The 17,693-nt window shown below is 49.5% G+C and overlaps 4 protein-coding genes across 4 annotated transcripts; 1 reads left to right on the plus strand and 3 right to left on the minus strand.

Moving 5' to 3' along the window:
- Nucleotides 1-330: 330 nt before the first annotated feature.
- Nucleotides 331-5,191, minus strand: F5B22DRAFT_591266 (phospholipid-translocating P-type ATPase). The gene is made up of 3 exons (XM_047973847.1): nucleotides 1,348-5,191; nucleotides 887-1,296; nucleotides 331-816 (listed from the first exon to the last, which is right to left on the minus strand). The coding sequence occupies exons 1-3, from the start codon at nucleotides 4,774-4,776 to the stop codon at nucleotides 699-701; spliced, it is 3,957 nt and encodes a 1,318-aa protein (XP_047835086.1). The 5' UTR covers nucleotides 4,777-5,191; the 3' UTR covers nucleotides 331-698.
- Nucleotides 5,183-7,599, minus strand: F5B22DRAFT_591269 (WD domain-containing protein). Its single transcript, XM_047973848.1, has 7 exons — nucleotides 7,577-7,599; nucleotides 7,472-7,524; nucleotides 7,358-7,414; nucleotides 7,254-7,305; nucleotides 6,666-7,184; nucleotides 6,119-6,604; nucleotides 5,183-6,056 (listed from the first exon to the last, which is right to left on the minus strand). The coding sequence occupies exons 2-7, from the start codon at nucleotides 7,503-7,505 to the stop codon at nucleotides 5,882-5,884; spliced, it is 1,323 nt and encodes a 440-aa protein (XP_047835087.1). The 5' UTR covers nucleotides 7,506-7,524; nucleotides 7,577-7,599; the 3' UTR covers nucleotides 5,183-5,881.
- Nucleotides 7,600-8,517: 918 nt separating this feature from the next.
- On the plus strand, nucleotides 8,518-13,335 carry F5B22DRAFT_357552 (exoribonuclease 1). The gene is made up of 3 exons (XM_047971029.1): nucleotides 8,518-8,663; nucleotides 8,716-10,324; nucleotides 10,383-13,335. Exons 2-3 carry the CDS (start codon nucleotides 8,722-8,724, stop codon nucleotides 12,941-12,943), a joined length of 4,164 nt encoding a protein of 1,387 aa, XP_047835088.1. The 5' UTR covers nucleotides 8,518-8,663; nucleotides 8,716-8,721; the 3' UTR covers nucleotides 12,944-13,335.
- Nucleotides 13,336-15,346: 2,011 nt separating this feature from the next.
- F5B22DRAFT_642730 (uncharacterized protein) lies at nucleotides 15,347-17,522 on the minus strand (the record flags this gene model as incomplete). The annotated part of the gene is made up of 4 exons (XM_047978167.1): nucleotides 15,347-16,297; nucleotides 16,447-17,153; nucleotides 17,239-17,296; nucleotides 17,367-17,522. 4 exons carry the CDS (start codon nucleotides 17,520-17,522, stop codon nucleotides 15,347-15,349), a joined length of 1,872 nt encoding a protein of 623 aa, XP_047835089.1.
- Nucleotides 17,523-17,693: the final 171 nt, after the last annotated feature.

The following is a 17,693-nucleotide window of genomic DNA, read 5'->3' on the forward strand; positions in this document are numbered from 1 at the left end:
TACTGTACTTCTAGCTCGTACCCATGTACCCAAGTGAAGAAGACGCCGTCGTACAAATATGCACCTAGGTGAATACTGAGAACAGCTGGTCAAGTGATCCCCTCAGATTGTGCCCAACCTCTGCTATCAACAGCAGGAAGTGAGCGTGTATAGCGTCATATATAGTATATCTACCTAGGTGCCTAAAGAGGTATGTATGTACCTTGGTGCCTCTGAGTAGGTACCGCTAAGGTTGCTAACCGGTGGGCGCCCAAATAAATACATGTAGGTACCTAGATCGATCGATGGATGACGAAACGTCCCTTGTCGCCCCCCCACTCCAGTGTGTTCGTTTGACCGAGGAATCTGACTAGATTGCTACATCTAAGCTTCATCAAATCTAAGACAGGTAACCAACAGAACATTCATTACTGGTTCGTGTTATGTCTAGCACCCGATGATTGGCTCACAAGAGGGAATTACGACGACAAGGAACCAATACTTGTGGAACATGTATGGAAAATATACACCTGTGTTTATATGGGTATCTATCTGCTTTTCGAGGCAGTGGCAGCTAGAATACGGTATTGTGTGATGCTGTTTCCCGTGTGTCACGACCCACGCCAAAGCCAAACAAGGAAGATCAAAAAGCATTCAAGCCCCAACGCCCGGCTTTCTATATGCCTGCGCCCCATTCATACCAAATCATCGTCACCATACTATATGCCCTGTACTTTCCTGTATGACGGAGGTTTCATCGTCCTCCTGATGACCTTACCTGCGTACGGAGGGATCAGAGAAATTGAGCTGATGGCGAGGACGCGCCACAAGTATCCCCTATTATCATGTCAGCCGCCACTGAAACTCGTGCATCGTCCGGGTTAATATCACACAGTATGCTGCTTACCACGTGGACACGAAGTTAAGATCAAAGTAACCACCCAAGAATGGAATCGAACCAATGTAGAAGAGGAACGTCCCAATGATACATAATATCATCACAAAATGCCATGTTGTGATCTCAATGGCGACCATAAGGAGCTCGTTAAGCACAAGCACCGTGTAGCTCACTGCCACCATCCTCTTCCCGTCGACCTCGGTGAGCACTTGCGACAAGCCCTGTATCACGCTGCCTTGATATATCGAGACCAAAACCCACACGAAAAAGGTGCGATAGGACAAGGATCGACCAGACGTCAGCTCCTTGTACAGCTCGGGATAAAGATTGGCGACATTCTCGTTGACGTCCTTGTCCAACACTAGGGATAGAACTGGTGCTGCTGTATAAACCGTTGCATAGCCCACGAGCAGCCAATCCTATAGGTAATAAGCACATTGGCATTCGGGGTTAGGAAAGAAGTAAAGTACCTTATAGAGACCCTCGGGTTCAAATTTGATGGCGATACTGTACACCGTCTGACAGACGGCAATGATGAGACCACGGTGAATGACGAATTGCGCCAATTTCGCGCTCCGTTTGTAGCTATTACGACCGTGCCATACAAGTAGCTTGGTAAGATGGCAAAAATGATCGATGGAGAAATCTGCAGCCAAGCTAGCTTGCCGTCCTTCTTTGCCCACGATACCAACACCCACGTCTGCAGCTTGGATCATGGATACGTCGTTGCCACCATCGCCGATGCAACATACTCGTTTCCGGGTGAACTCCTTGATTAATCTAGCAACATCCGCCTTCTGGGTGGGAGAGCATCGACATGCCACCACCGTGGGTAATTGCACGGCGACTGATATAAATTCGGTACCAAAGTGTGTAAGGAATAGCGCAAGAGACTCCCCGTCGATAAGCAGGCAGGAATCTGGCTTACTGCGGAGGAAATCGAGATGGTCCTGCGCATTATCCTTGCGCTTCAGTTTGGCGACAGTGTATATATACTGGCCTCTGGCTACTAGTTTGGAACTCACAGCGACGCACCGAGCTGTCTCGACCTTGTCGCCCGTCAACATCCATATCTTGATGCCAGCATTACGTAACAGTTCTAGAGACGGTTTGACGTCTTTCTGTAATTTGTCTTCAACACCAGTGACGCCCAATAGCTCCAGATCATTCTCGAGAAAGTGGGAAACAACATGCTGCATGGCCGCCTCGCGGCTATTGATGGTAAGACCAGCGTCCTGGTAACTGTTGGAGAACTCGTGGTACTGGTCAAGCGAAAGACGCTTACGTCCCACAACCAAGGTTCTCAGACCTTCTCGCGCCATGTTGGACGTTTCCTCATCCAGCCAGTCGTTGGCTGCGACTATGGATCCCATAACAGTGTCAGCGCCCTTCTGGTAGAACCAGATTTCCCCATTACTGAGACTAGGCGAGGATGTATGCTCATTCTGATTAAATTGCACGATGATGCCCATGCGTTTACCATCAGACGTAAATGGGAACACGTCTAATATTCGTACCTGTACAATAGCTTTCCCTGAGTCTGTCGATTCCAAGACCATGCGTTTGCGATCTCGGTATGTTAGTCGAAGACCGACTGACTCTGTCCAGCGAACTATGGCGATTTCGTCCGGTGATGAAGCCTGATATGATGTAATAGTTTGCCCGTCTTCATCTTCCATGGTCGGAGTGACATTGTGACATAACGCTAGTGCTAGTACCACATCTCGCACCCTGGAGCCAATTTCCCGACGGGTTCGGGTCGCTATGGCTCCGGCACCAATGTTATGTGTCGAAGACGCTGTGATTAACAACTGACCATCTGCCTTCAACCCAAAACCTTGCCGTACGTAAGACGCAACCTCGTCCATCGCTTCATTGGCATATGATACGGTACCGACGTGAATCTTCTTCATTTCCATCTCATTTTGCGTCAATGTACCAGTTTTATCGCTCAGTAAGTATTCGATGCGTCCAAGATCTTCTGGTATCGTACTAGTTCTTACTACTGCCCCATGTATGTCCGTGTCTCGCTGGATAAACCAGGAATAAACGCTCTTCCCCAGATCTAAGTTAACCCGAAGGCTAATGGGTACTATAGTGGAGAATAAAACGAGGAAGCGTGTAATTTTGACATACCACACATTTCCTTCGGCGTTGCTAAATCCTTCCAGGGCCACGAGGATAATAGAGAGGGCCAGGGTGAGGGCACACAATATCTTGGTTAGGGAATTGATCTCATATTCTAATAATCCAGTTTTGGATCGAGAGGGTGCTGTCGACAAAGCCGATCGAGTCTGCCGACCTGTATAAACGACAACAGCCATAGTGGTGGCCTGCGAAGCAATGATTGTATTCGCCCACGCCGTGTTATCAATGGACAAAGGGGCAGTTTTGCTAGTATCTGCCATGTCCTCGGAACTGAGTGGATTTGGAACAATTTCAATGGTACCAATAAACTCATTAACCTTCTTGTCCGGCTTCCCACCAGTGACTCTTACGCGGCCAAATTCATGTAAAGGAAGTGACTGTGTAAGAGCAGACGCAACTCGAAGTTTCCAATCCGTTTCTCCATCAAGTTGGTCTGTCCTGATAAATGTCTCCCCGGATGAGCTCCCTTCGGAAGCTTGTGAGCTGTCTTGAGCTCTCACTTTGTTGTGTATATCTGCCGAATTGTTGTCTTCGGGGTAGTCCATATCGGTATCTACCAATAAGACATTTGGGTCCGCTCCTGGGTTGTGGTCCTGTAAAGTTTCCGATGTCGAGCATTGCAAGATAACGACATCGGCCGGTACACGTTGGCCTTTGCTCAGCTTCAAAATGTCGCCAACCTTTAAATCGCGGGATTTTTTGCTGACTTGGAGGACTTGGGGTGGTGTCTGATTCAACCCTTCGCCCTCGATTTGTTCTTCCTCATGGTTGATTTCCGATAACCTATCCCGCCGGGTCGACGGTGCTTGGCGACGGTTTCGCAACGATGACGGCACTGACTTCTTTGCAGAGCTATAGTGTGCGGCCGATTGAGCTACGCTGTCTAAGCTAAGGACAGTATAAGCCTCCGAGTTCGCTTCGTTATCTCTACGACGTCTCTCTATATCGTCATATGCCTCCTTTCCCATCGTTATAACAAGAACAAAGGCCAGCGGGGCGATGTAGGTAGATAGGTAACCTATTCGCAGGGCTGGAATAGCTTGTGACAATGCAACGAGTAGAAAATAGAGGTTGAAGAAAAAGGAAAACTCGTTATAGAGAGTAACAGGGAGAAATGTGAGTGCAGTGTACTTGGCATTAGAAACAATATTCGGCGGATAGCGGGTCGTCTGAATCGAGCCTACAGCAACAATTCTAGAGGCCGAAGGGTCATCAAGCTCCTGGTTATCGCCATCGTCGTCGATACCGTCGCCGTCGCCGCCTTGCCGACGTGTGCTATGACTGGACATAAAGCGAGGAACTTTCAGACTCGAGCGCATCAGAGCAAGCCCACGAAGGCCGCCAGCGCCGGGACGTTGTCGTGGGCGGGTATGCTGTTCGCGTAAAAGAGGCGCATCATCACCGACAGTTGCACTTCCGTCCGAGAACCGCTGATCTTGGACCTCGTCATCTGTCAGAGACAGGAAATCCTCACCACCGGTCTCATCTCGGCGGCCAAGCTCGCCATACCCATGACTTCGTTTGGCGGATCTCCTCAAGCCACTCATTCGAAGATTTCGAAGGGCAATTGGTGGTGCTCTTTGTTCGTGCCTCGTTGAGTGTACACCTAGAAGCCTGGAGCCATGGGCGTGGGCCGATGACGTAGCAGGATCCAGCTCGTCCAGGTCGAGATCGAGGTCGGCATCCGAATCGGGATCGATGCGAGGAGAATCGGGCGGCTCGGTTGGGTGGTAGGGAGGTGTGAGCGGCATTCCCGCATCGAAGTCATGCGCCCGGATGACGACTTTGGAGGATGTTTGGAGCTCGGATTGTATGGATAGGGATAGAAGAAAATGTCAACCTTTATGTAGCCTAGTAAGTGTCGTGGTTTTGCGCAGTCAGCGATCGTTGCGGTATAGGTAGGGACTGATCACAAGTACGGGGAGGCTGTCAAGAAGCCCAGGGACAGTTGCGCTTCGGCTTGTCAAGATGCTAATAGAAAAGGTGAACGAAGTACGTCCTAAACAGTCGAAGTGGAAGTGGTAAGTGGCACAATAAATTGCTTCTTCGGTTTCTTTGGAGAGGAATAAGTACGAAATGATCATCACATAATGAAACAAGCAGGCGGTCGTGGAAGCAAAATAGGCATCTAGGATCTCAAGGTCAAAACTCACGCGTGTCCAAAATGCCATGTTACTCCGTGAGTACCTCTCACTGTCGGTGCCTAGAGGTACCTACCTGACTGCACTAAAGGGACCCCCTACCCCACATTCAATAGGATACCTAAGGTACCTAAGTACACCACTTATTTAGTTAGCTATGGCCACCATAGTCGCCTCGCTTCAAAAGGATCACATAGGGAGTCTTGGCGAATTTTATTGTAACATTCTCTCAGTCCCTCAGTCCCTCCTCAGAAGAGCATCAAAGATAGAAGCAACCGGTAAACACAAGGCAGATGATTTCTCTCCACAGTAACATGAACATGAAACCAAGAGACACTGACCAACAACACTTATTCCTGATTCAACCCGGTATGCTCATTACAAACCCAACTGCCTATGTAGTCGATGGCACAATTGCCAAGTTGAGGCTGCTTTCTGTGTGTCATGCCACCGAGAACGGTGAAGTTGTTATGATTGTCACGATGTAGTAAAATTTCTTATTTCCCACCAGCTGAGGGCTCGCCACCGCTGAGCGAGCGAGCAGCTCGTTGCCGCTGAATGCGTTCTGATCTTTTCGCATCGTATAATTATCTGCGCCTACCGGTACCTTTTTTACCCTTGTCATTCCTACTGAGCTGTGCGTCAGCAATGTGAGAGTCTCGCTTCTTTTCGAACCATCGCCTTGAATCGGGTATCGACGCGCCGCCTCTCATCTTTACCTGCCAAGTTCATCCAAAGGGAGATCCGCCTCATCTCTGCCTACAATCGCGTTTGCAACCTTCCAGACTTGAAGCATATTGTCTTCAGCCGCGCTGGCCACTAACCACGGTTCATTACGGTTCCAGCTGAAATCTGCCAGGTGGTTGGTATGGCCACCATGCATGAATAACCTAGGTGGGATATCAATTAGCTTGCCATGTGTAGTTAGGATTATTCAGTTGCCAACACTCACAGTTCGGGAGGTCCATCCTCCTGGTCATCAGGCTGCTGTTCCTCGCCCACCCGGCTGAGATCCCAGAAGATCATCCGTCGGTCATAGCTAGCGCTTCCTAGGATGCCAGCCTCGTGTGGGTGCCAGGAAAGTGATGTGACGGCATCCTGATGGCCTTCGAGAGTATGCACCTTCTCCTTAACGTTGCGCAAATCCCAGATCCCAATAGTCTTATCTGCCGATGCAGTAGCTACCAAGACCTCAGTAGACGGATTAAACGCCAGTGCGTTGATAGCGTCACTATGCCCATTTTTCGCAGTCAGGGACGACTGAGACGTAGATGACTGCCGCACATCCAGTATTTGTAGGGTCAAATCGTCGGAGACGCTACCGATGAAGTGGCGGGATATGGGATGATATTGAACATCGTTAACAATGTTGGAATGATGTGTGTAGCGACGGGAAGGATCCAACGTGTTTTTGCCGCTTTCAAGTGATTGAAGATCCCTAGCGGCAGCATCAGTATGAACGAACGACTGAATATAGCAAGAGTAGGGCAGAAACGTACCAGAGGCAAACGGTCTGGTCTTCACTTCCCGACGCTAATGAGCCCTCAACATGAGGATTCCAATCAAGTCCGAAGCCTTCCTGGCTATGGCCTTGTAGCTTAATTTGAGGGTTAACCTGGCCATTTGGCTCCGAGCTGTGCTTAGTTCTATCAAAAATGAGAATAGAGCCATCAACTGCCAAAGTAGCAATCAGGTCAGGATTCTGCGGACAATAACGGGCTTTGTTGACTTCACCCGGATGGTCAATTCGTTGCACAACTTTGAACCTCATTGCAGCGGTATCGGCAGAGGCAGATGCCTTGCCATATCCACCGATCTCACCCCGGTCGTCATCGTAGTCGCGGGCATTAGGGCTAATATTGTTAGGAACCTCGACTTCCGCAATTTGAACGTGATTGGGCTTCCCATCCGAGGTGTGTGTCCCTATCAGCAGACGGTGGATGCGACGCTCCTTGCCTTCGGGCTCCTTAACGTCCGGGAACCACTGAACCGTTAGTGTAGGCCAAGGCAGGGCGTGGCTGTTCGACGGTATCAGCATGTAGACGAATTGGTTGTAGAGGCCGAGCTTAGCAAGGCATGAGACATACCTTAATATCATATCGTAAAGGAAGGGCGAGTTCTTCTTCCACGTTTTGTACTCTAGGTCGTGGTCAATGGATGCGGTAAGATTAGGTAGAGTGAATGTCAATACCTTCATTGACCAGTCTCTGCTCCTCGTCCTCTCCATACTCCTGGCCATTTGATTCCACTGGGAATGAGCACCGTTAGCATGGGACTGTCCAAGATGACGACGGTATGAGCTTACAGTCGTACTCGTCTGCAACGGGTGCAGGCGCCATGTTGGTCGAAGGAAGGATGCTGTCTCTCGACTCAGAAGATGGGTTGAAATCGGAGGCAGAAGTAGCGGTACAGGTAGAGGGCCAGGCTGCAGTAGGTATACCCAATAATGCCTACCTACCTAACCGTGTGATGCTGTAGTAGGTAGTGGACTTCGAGGTTTGCGAAAGTAGCAGGTTAGATACCTAGGTATGTACATATCTACCGCGAAAGATGAGGTTGACGCGGTTCGCGTAAAGTGGTTGCGCTTCAGAAAGGAAGCCAATCAGAGCAAGGACGGTGGTTCTAGCTAGAGCTAACAGCACGAGGTACCTACATATGTACCTACCTAGGTAGTGGAAACCAGCGTGATGTAGGGAAGTGCATACATACCTATCAGCTAGGCACCTAGGAGGTACCTGTGTTTTAAGGCGAGGCAACAGGCCGCCGGCTGCCCACTTGCTCGCCTACTCACTTCCAATCTCCCCACACTTACCTCAGTATCCGTCAACACTCGACTTTTTGTTTTACATCTTCTTGTATTGTCTATACCCTTAGACTCTGAAGAACCTGGGTGCATTGTCTTGCTCGCCTCTTTAAGCGTGCGCTGTTCAGCCTAACCCCGTGTAGTCCGCCGTACCAATGAGCTTTCCCTCTTCGTTCTGTTATATGTAGTTTGCGACCGAGGCTCTCTCTCAGTCTTGCTTCTTCTTCTTCTTCTTCTTAGCCGTCATTGTGACATTGTTGTGCGAGCGCGAAACCGGCGGACAAGGCTTCGTATGTCTGACCCAACACCTCCTATCGCATACTAAGGTGCTAGCTTGTACTGGATGTACGCATTGCCGAGCTAACCCACCCACCTCTCCAGCACTTTTCCTGTGTAATAAGGTAGAGAGAGCTCGATTCGGCGCCAGGTTCGCTTTCCACCACCTTGACGCTGTCGCATGTATACAAGCGCTTCGTCTACCTAAGCTACAGGCTCCAGACTCAACACTTTCGGGATCACAACCACCGCCGTCATGGGGTTCGTTTCAATGTTCCCTATCTCCCATATACGAATCTCTAATTGTTGACTGACCCCCCATAGCGTTCCTAAATTCTTCAGATGGCTCTCCGAGCGCTATCCCGCCATATCTCAGCTCATTGCCGAGAATCGAATACCTGAATTCGACAATCTATATGTGCGCCCGGCCCTAGCCTCTATATTACTACCCTCCCTGCTGACCTGTGTAGTTGGACATGAACGGCATCATTCACAACTGTACTCACAAGGACTCTTCGGATGCCTCCTTTCGACTTAGCGAGGATGAGATGTTCATCCGTATATTCAACTATATCGAACATCTTTTTGGGAAGATCAAACCAAAAAAACTCTTCTTCATGGCGATCGACGGTGTTGCCCCTAGAGCTAAGATGAATCAACAAAGAGCCCGCCGATTCCGTACCGCTCTAGATGCTGAGCAGGCTCGTGAAAAGGCCATCCGCGAAGGCCAGGAGCTACCTAAGGAAGACCCCTTTGACAGCAACTGCATCACTCCTGGTACTGAATTCATGGCGAAGCTCACCCGCCAGCTGAAATACTTCATCAACAAAAAGATATCCGAAGATTCGGACTGGCAGGGCTGTGATATCGTTCTATCAGGCCACGAGGTCCCTGGCGAGGGCGAGCACAAGATCATGGAATACATAAGAAATGCCAAAGCACAACCCGATTATCACCCTAATGTTCGTCATTGCCTTTACGGTCTCGACGCCGATCTCATTATGCTCGGTCTCCTCAGCCATGATCCGCATTTCTGTCTCCTCCGAGAAGAGGTTACTTTTGGCCGCGCGTCGAAGACCAAGTCAAAAGAGTTGGAGCACCAGAATTTTTATCTCCTACATCTTTGCATCGTTCGCGAATATCTCGAATTAGAATTCCAGGAATTGAAAAAAGATGGCGCTTTGAAGATGCCTTTTGATATGGAAAGAATTATAGATGATTTTATCCTCATGGCCTTCTTTGTTGGAAACGACTTTCTTCCAAATCTTCCATACCTTCACATCAACGAAGGTGCATTAGCAACTATGTTTCGTATCTATAAACAGGTCCTTCCACAGTGTGAGGGGTATATCAACGAGGAGGGTGTAATCAACCTGGCTCGACTAAAGTTACTATTAGACGAACTGTCCAGGGAAGAATACCGACACTTTGAGCACGAATACTCTGACTCAAAGTGGCTTAGGAGCAAACAAGCGGCAGACACGAATGGGCATGATTCTACGAAAATGAAGGGAAAACTAGTGATGGCAAGCTCGCAGAAAGAACTTTGGAAACAGATCCGCAAGTTCGTAACCAAGCGATCCCAAGGTTCACTAAACTTAGGTCATCATCTGATCGCTGCGGATCGCAAATTTGTGCAGGATGCTGCAGAGAACTTGCATATAGAGTGGCATACTATTCAAAACGATGATGGTCAAAGAGACATAATCTTAGAATATCCCTCTAAGGCCAGAGTGCCTGATGGGGACGATGGGGACGAAGACGACGAAGACGAAAACGAGGAGGGGCACCTCGCACTGCTTCGGGTGGTGAAGCGTTATGACAACGCCCAGGTCGTTGACTTATCGGCGGAAGAAGCCCGAGCGACTCTACAGCGTAAATACGACGAAAAGTTTGCGGAATGGAAGGATTCATACTATGAGGAAAAGTTCCATTGGCCAGCTGAGGTTAAAGGATCGGAATTGGTGAAGCTAAGCGAGAATTACGTTCAGGGATTGCAGTGGGTTTTATACTATTACTATCGCGGGGTGGCATCATGGCCTTGGTACTATAAATATCATTATTCTCCCATGACTTCAGGTAAGTTTCTCCGCCATCATAGCCCACACGCAAATTCACGACTAATCCGTCATTGTAGACATTTCGAAGGGGTTCAATGCGGATCTCAACTTCAAACTTGGGCAGCCCTTTCGACCATTTGAGCAATTAATGGGAGTTCTGCCTGACAGAAGCAAGAAAATCGTACCATCTGTGTACCATGAACTCATGACCAACCTTGATTCTCCGATAATCGACTTCTATCCACGAGATTTTGAATTGGACATGAACGGGAAGAAGATGGAATGGGAAGCCGTTGTTAAAATTCCCTTCATTCAAGAGAGTCGACTCCTCTCTGCCATGGCCCCTTGCAACGATCTTCTTTCCCAAGAGGAAAAGGCCAGAAATGATTTTGGCGTTTCTCTCAAATTTACTTACGACCCAGGCGTAAATTTCACATACCCTTCATCCATGGTTGGCATTTTCCCAGATATTCCGAATTGTCGGTGTGTCGAGAATATTTTTGACCTTCCTGTGGCCGAGGGTCTGGACCTATATGTCGGCCTTGTGGATGGAGCAAAAACAGGGGCAGCCGCATTGGCTGGATTCCCAAGCCTCGCCACACTTCCGTACAACGCAATGCTTGGGTTTCATGGTGTCAATGTCTTCCAACAGGAAAGTCGCAACGAGAGTATGGTGGTCACATTATCCAATACGGATGCACGATCCAGGATAGATCTAGCAAAAGTTAAACTAGGTCTGATATGTCATGTCGGCTATCCCTTTTTACAGGAAGCGAGAATTATTCGCGTCTCCGATGAGTTGTTTGATTATACTCTCGATTCAAATAACTCGGGGCAGGTTATCGAACATCACCACTCGGGCAGAGACATTGAAGAGTGGAACAAGAAGGCTACGCGCATTGAGAATTTCTACAGCAAACGGCTAGGGATCATCACTGGCCCTGTTGAATCTCTCGTTCACGTTGAGATGCTAAGAGGGCTTGCGAAGACAGACGACGGCGCGACCATTAAGGCTTATGGTACCATACCCGGCATGGAAACCGACTATGCGCTGCAGGTTATTGTTGATGAGGTTATCAGTCCCGATGAGAGATTCATTGAGCGAGCTGCTGTTCCTATCGAGGAGGAGTTTCCAGTAGGAACTCACGCTTTCTTCCTAGGTGAATTCGCTTATGGACGCCCCCTAGAAGTCACCGGGCATGCGGACAATAAGGCCGCCATTGTCGTATCGGTCATTGGTAAAGAACCAGAATTCGCTCGGCAGATCATCAATCGCGCAGAGCATCAAAGCGGCTACAAGCCATCTTTTGCTGTGGCCAAAGACCTTGGTCTTCACCCTCTGGTCCTGAGTAAGATCACATCTTCTTTCTACGTTTACACTGTAGGTGGCAACATGAAAGTTAATTTGGGGCTGAACCTCAAATTTGAAGGAAAAAAGCAGAAGGTGTTAGGTTACTCCCGGAAGTCAAACTCCGGTTGGGAATTCAGCCCTTCAGCAATCGTCCTGCTTGTACAATATATGACCCAGTTCCCTGACTTCTTTGCTGCTATTTTACGGAATCCATCAGGGAGCGAGTTAAGTGACACGGATCTATGGTCAGACCCCGACGTCGCGAGCGCGAGGGTCAAAGAAATTGGCGCCTGGCTTAAGACGATTGAGACAAGCAAGTTTGAGCGAGTACCACTCGATGCTCAACAACTAGATTCAGAAGTCGTAATGGAACTTCAGAAAGCATCTGATGCCCTAAGGGATTCCGATGTCAAGACCAACCGTAAGAAGATGACGGGTGTTCCTCGATCCGCTCTGCTTCATCCTAAGGATTCAGAACAGAGACTTGGTCACCAGACATTTAAGCTCGGCGATCGGGCTGTTTACGTACAGGCCTCAGGCAAAGTTCCCATCGCTGCCAGAGGAACAATTATCGGTGTCAGTACAGTGGGCAACCACCACATGCTTGACATCCTCTGGGACAATGCTTTCATGAACGGCACGACCCTCAACGGTCGCTGTGAACCATTTCGCGGGCAAACAGTTTCGGCCAACTCGGTACTTAATGTGTCTCAGAAACAATTGATTATCGACTCCAAATCCAGCATGGAAAGACGGCCTACACAGGCTCCTCTGGCAGCAAACGGATATGGTGCATCGACTGGTCATCAACTCCGTGACGCTACCACTCCTAGGCCTCTTCAGGGTAGCTGGCGCGGGGCCGTCAGCAGCGGTAACCGCCACGTCCCTAACGGGCGAGGCAGCCCATCACAGCGTGGTCCCAGAAATTCTGTGCCTCATCTCCAGCACAGCAGCCTCGTATACAGACCACACCCAGATGGACATAAACCAATTACCAACGGACAACATGCTCAGGCCCACAATGGTGCGCAAGGGGGCCGGGCCAGTCGGGGTGGCCGTGGTGGTAGAGGCATGAGAGGTGGAGGGGCCAGTAGAACCGAACCGTTTGTTCAAAACACATCAGCATCCATGACAGCACAATTCTCCACGGTCTCTTCCAGTGATGGTCAGGTTCCGCAGTCCTACAACGCCGTACCACCACCTGCAGGACTTCATTCCCGCAGTGGCGGGCGCGGTCGGGCTCGTGGCCGCGGACAAGGAAGGGGTCGCGGGCGTGGCAACGAATGAGATGGCATATGCCTGCAGTGTGCCTGGTGAATGGGGCTAATAAGCAGTATGGTGTGACCTCGGCCTTCCCACCTGTTTAAACGCAGAGGGTAGGCTTCTGAGGGGTTAACAAACAACATCAGCGCCCCGAATGTGCGAGCTTGACGCCGTCTACAATATGTCCCAGTACTTCGCTTTTTCATAACATCAGATTAGCAAGATTCACGTGCCGCTTCGAAGATGTATAGCACGGTATTCATGTCGTTGTGCCAATCAGCTATGGTAGCTAAATGACGAAGTTATACAGAATATGATACGGGAAACAATGTATTATAGGAAATTAGCATTCGCAGCTAGGACCAACCACAAGGGGGTCGAGATACCAGCCAATTCAGCGAGAAAGTTAGACTCGTAAGTAGACTATGCAAAGATATGCCGACGCAGTGAAAGTGGGTGAATACCTCTCAACATACTATCGCTGTACACCATATTCCTCGATTTCTTAATTGTCACTAAATCAACTATAACGTCCTCTCCACATAGTCTACCATATACATCACAAGAATGAGTGTGGTTTGGCCTAACTGCTCCCAACAAAAATATGAAGATTTAGAGTCCACCTCCCGCCAGACGCTATTTGTTTGAATGGTCCTTAGACGTGTCAGCTTCTTGCCGTTGTCGGCCGGCGCCTCCATGTTAATGAATTCGCTGTGCGCCTCGGCGATGACGAATTGCCCATGGCAATGCAAATGCCATGATAGAAGCTACGTTCTAGGCTTAAAAGTCATGATATTGACCATTTCACCTAGGGAACCAAAGAAAGACATGTCCGTGGTATGTAGTTGAAGAACCTCGCTTTCATTAAATACGATTCACGGGATCCTAGAGAGACATCGCCTATGCTCCCACCTGGGGATAGCGTCACAGGAAGGTACAGATAAGCGCAGCGAACATGCCGTAAATGAGAGGGAAGGAACGTGTGATGGATAAGGAAGGGTAGGTGGGCCGGGGTATGTGCATCCTCGTGCCCTTCAGCGCATCTCCGGTCGTAAAGAAAGATCTCATGCATACACGTAAGACATAGATAAATACGATAGGTCGTTGTTGAGTGAACAGGTGACGGTGTGGTGAGATCCACTACTGAGAGCTATTAAATTAACATGCAAAGGAGCCGATAAGCGAAAACCAATTCGCACAATCGAGGTAGATCTAGGATAACCAGTGTAGCGAATGTCCTTTTTTTATCAGACTCACTGGTTGGGATATGCAATGGTGACTCGCTGAAGCCTCTTCTGAATCGGGCTGCCGTTTTACTTGAAAGCTTCATCATTCCACCTATCTATCGCCTCTCTTCGCCGCGAACTCCATTGCTGTGCTGTGTGCTGCAGTCTTCATTACAGAATCTCAACCTAGGCGCAGGCCAAATTCACAAGATCATCTGGCAGGGAGCGGTCAAAAGCGAGCGAGGGAGCATCCACCACCGAGGTGTGATTTAAAGAGGAATGAAAGAGCTGTCCTAGGGAGCCAAACAAAGCCGTAACGCACCGCTATTCCTTCAAACCGGAGCCAGACAGCCAGCCAGCCAACCAACCCACCCCGACTCCTTAAATCATCCATCAAGGCCATTTTAAGCCTGCCACCCGTGTGACTATCTTTAGAGGGCAAAGAAAATGGGGATAAAATGGATTTGATGTGAAGATGGTTGTTTTTTAAACATAGGAGAACAGTATGAGAAAAAACGCGGCAACAAGATACAAACACATGAATTGAAAACATGGGTGCAGATAGGCACGGAGGGGCCAGGTGAACGAAAAGATAGAGAGGAATAAGTAATGCAAGAAAATATGTAATAGAAAAAGTACCATGGTAGAAAATCGAAATACGAGAACTCGAGCCATCAACTCTGGGGGAAGATCAGGAACACAACCCAGACACATTCCTTTCACTCCCTGCGCTATGCCACCGTTCAAGCCCAGCCCTGCTACAAATTTCCAGTCATGTACAAGTTCCGTCCGTCTAGGTCGAAGTGCTAAAGTGTATGCCAGGTGCTTGTTGTGAAAGATGCACATAAAGGCCGCGATGCCGTCAAACCACCTATTTACCTCCTTACCATGTCCGTACCGGAAGAGGCCTCTGCCGGTTTATTTTTTCTTTCCAACTCCCACTAAAACATCCCATTACAATTTGGTTGAGACTTATCCATCTTTGTCGAAGATGTATTGTATCCCAGGTGTCCAATCCGTGACCATGAGAGTGTGCCAAAGGGAACCACATCATTTATATACTTTTCTTTTAACAGTTAGCTTTCGAGATGCGCTTATGAATAAAGGCTATGTATTAGTGTGAAGGGTCCAAGGCCCACGGCTTCGAGCACTTTCGTTATAACAGTTGAAGCGCATCTCGATGGTATGCTTATCCAACTATTTAAGCTGGCGATTTGCTAGGAGGCGCACCGGCGCCATTCTGACGAGCATCACCGCCGCTCACAGAGAGCCCACCCATACCCGAGGACAGAAAGGCAAAAGGGTCGTTCTCTGATTGTCCCGCATAGAAGTTGCCGCTGTTGTTATTGCTGTTGTTCGATGGACCGGCAGGAGCAGGACCATTGCCAGCCGCTTGAAAGGCAGCCTCGGCAGCTCGACTATCAAAAGGGGCGGATGGGTGAGATCCTGGAGCCGGGCCAAAATGCGTATTTAGAGACGGGTAGGGCGTAGCGCCTCCACCGATGCCCGACGGTAGCGCATATGTACTGGGCGGTCCGCCAAAATGCTGGCCGTAATTACCAGAAGCTCCAAAGGGGCCGCCAGCCGAAGCAAATGGCGGGGGCCCTGGTGTGCCACCCATGGAACCTGATCCCATGCCATAGGTAGAACCACCATCCATAGGTGACGGATAACCCGAATCGGCCACCATGGCAGCGCCAGCTCGACTTGAACCACACCGCAGGCAGCATACGTTCTTCGCAAAGTTGTGGTAACCACAGACTTCGTTACCACATTTCCAATCTCCAGCTCGGAAGGGAACGGGGCCACTACCACCCATGCGACCACCACCATGGCCCATGTTTCCATGGTGTCCACCATGATGAGGAGGCGCTATCATGGCCGGTGGTCCATAACCATAGCCATAACCCATCTCCCCCTGAGGCCCAGCATTCATTGCAGGGTACGAGCATCGGAAGCAGGCAGTCCGTCGCTGGAAATTAGAGAAGCCGCATGATGGGCAAGTCCAATCACCGGGACGCGGTCGGTTCTTACTCGGAGGGAAAGGGGTAAGGACTTCAGCAGCACGATCAAGCACGCGGCTTGAGGATGGAGAAACTTCAATAGCTTTCTCATTGAGGGCGCGCCCATTCATACATAGACTCTCAGCAGCCTTGAATTAGCACAGTTAGTGACAGAACATGTCAAGACATATTACTCGGCATCGTGGAGGAGAAAGAAGTCTATAGATGAAGGGGAAAGATGGGGGGTGGGTCGAAAGACAAGCTACCTCCGTGATAGACTAGTCTTGGGGCTACTGACCTCTTCATGGGATGAGAAGACAGCGAAGCCTGTTCCCGTGGGCTTATGTTGTTCGGGAGTGCGTAGTGTCCAGAAAGCGATGGGCCTGCCACCAAATTGGGTGAACCAGCTCTCCAGCTCTGATTGAGTAGTGTCGTGTGGTAGGCCAGACATGTGCAACACCTTACTCCTTTCTGACAAAAAGGCGCGTACATCGGCACGAGCGTCCATAGGGCGGCTAAGAACATCAGGATGCTCCTGGAGCGGCTGAGATTTTCTAATCAGGCCGCGGAGAACCCGAGCGAGTGTCACAGCCTCTTCCATGGCCCTACGTGGCGAAGCAGGGGCAAGAGCTTGCAGATGAAAGGGTAAGTTATGTTTGATCGGAGCACTGGACTGCACAGGCTCAACTTCGAGGGCGGCGCATATATTGGAGAGCATGGAAGGACCAAAGGGTAAAGACTCGGGATGATGTTGTTGCCAACGTTGATATTCGGTTCGCAGGTCGAAGGTGCGAGAGTGCTGCAAGTATGGAGGGAGCACAACAGCTTTGTCGCGAGCTTCACGGGGCAATTGCACACGAAGATCCCAGGCGTCAAGGGTGACGAAGACGAAGTCGAGGTTTTGAGAAGTTAGATGCTCTGAGGCGAAGGCATCGAAGCGGTTGATTGCATCGCGGAAAGTACCGGCATTTCGCACATGCTCCCACGTCAAAGTTGTAAGGCTCGCTACAGTGAAGAAATTCATCCACAGTCAGCTACCAAGCTCACATCTTCGCTATCGCCCCAGGTTATCGACTTTGAGGTGACTCACTGCAGAGGGGGGTAATTGGAGTGTTGATGGGCTTCACAAGCACACTTTCACGGTGTATCTACGGGATGAGAAAGCCGTAGTTAGCGAGATTCATCGATCCAGTAGGGATTGAGAAAGAAGCGTAATACCTCGTCAAGCGATTTAGCATCGAGCAGGATCCAGCCGAGCTCGATAACTTCGGCAGAGTCCTTGGTCACATAGACGCCATGTTCGTCGCATGTAGTCGCAACATGAATAACGACGTACCGCTCGGCGTGAGAGGATGGCGTCGTTTGATTCGACATATTTGGAGCGACCAATATTTGTGCTTGAAGTTGCCTGTATCGATAGAAAGATAACAATAAGTTGAAGATACTGACGGTGCTCGAATACTGGAGATGCGAGAGAAGCCGACGGGATAAGCGGGCTATTGCTCGAAGATTTTTACCCAAAGATCGAGACAAACAGACACACAA

Source organism: Xylaria bambusicola, assembly GCF_022495145.1.
Source record: "Xylaria bambusicola strain CBS 139988 unplaced genomic scaffold F5B22scaffold_4, whole genome shotgun sequence".
Taxonomy (NCBI): Eukaryota; Fungi; Ascomycota; class Sordariomycetes; order Xylariales; family Xylariaceae; genus Xylaria; species Xylaria bambusicola.

What these genes read in the sequence shown, in the direction of transcription:
- F5B22DRAFT_591269 (XM_047973848.1), bottom strand. Translation starts at nt 7,505, where the DNA reads ATGGCGCCTGCACCCGTTGCAGACGAGTACGACT. An exon ending in GCAGAGACTGGTCAATGAAG is followed by an intron (nt 7,306 to 7,357) that starts GTATTGACATTC and finishes ACCACGACCTAG; the next exon opens with AGTACAAAACGTGGAAGAAG. An exon ending in GAGGATGGACCTCCCGAACT is followed by an intron (nt 6,057 to 6,118) that starts GTGAGTGTTGGC and finishes TATCCCACCTAG; the next exon opens with GTTATTCATGCATGGTGGCC.
- F5B22DRAFT_591266 (XM_047973847.1), bottom strand. Translation starts at nt 4,776, where the DNA reads ATGCCGCTCACACCTCCCTACCACCCAACCGAGCCGCCCGATTCTCCT. An exon ending in AACCCGAGGGTCTCTATAAG is followed by an intron (nt 1,297 to 1,347) that starts GTACTTTACTTC and finishes TATTACCTATAG; the next exon opens with GATTGGCTGCTCGTGGGCTA. An exon ending in CTTAACTTCGTGTCCACGTG is followed by an intron (nt 817 to 886) that starts GTAAGCAGCATA and finishes ACATGATAATAG; the next exon opens with GGGATACTTGTGGCGCGTCC.
- F5B22DRAFT_357552 (XM_047971029.1), top strand. Translation starts at nt 8,722, where the DNA reads ATGAACGGCATCATTCACAACTGTACTCACAAGGACTCTTCGGATGCC. An exon ending in TTATTCTCCCATGACTTCAG is followed by an intron (nt 10,325 to 10,382) that starts GTAAGTTTCTCC and finishes CCGTCATTGTAG; the next exon opens with ACATTTCGAAGGGGTTCAAT.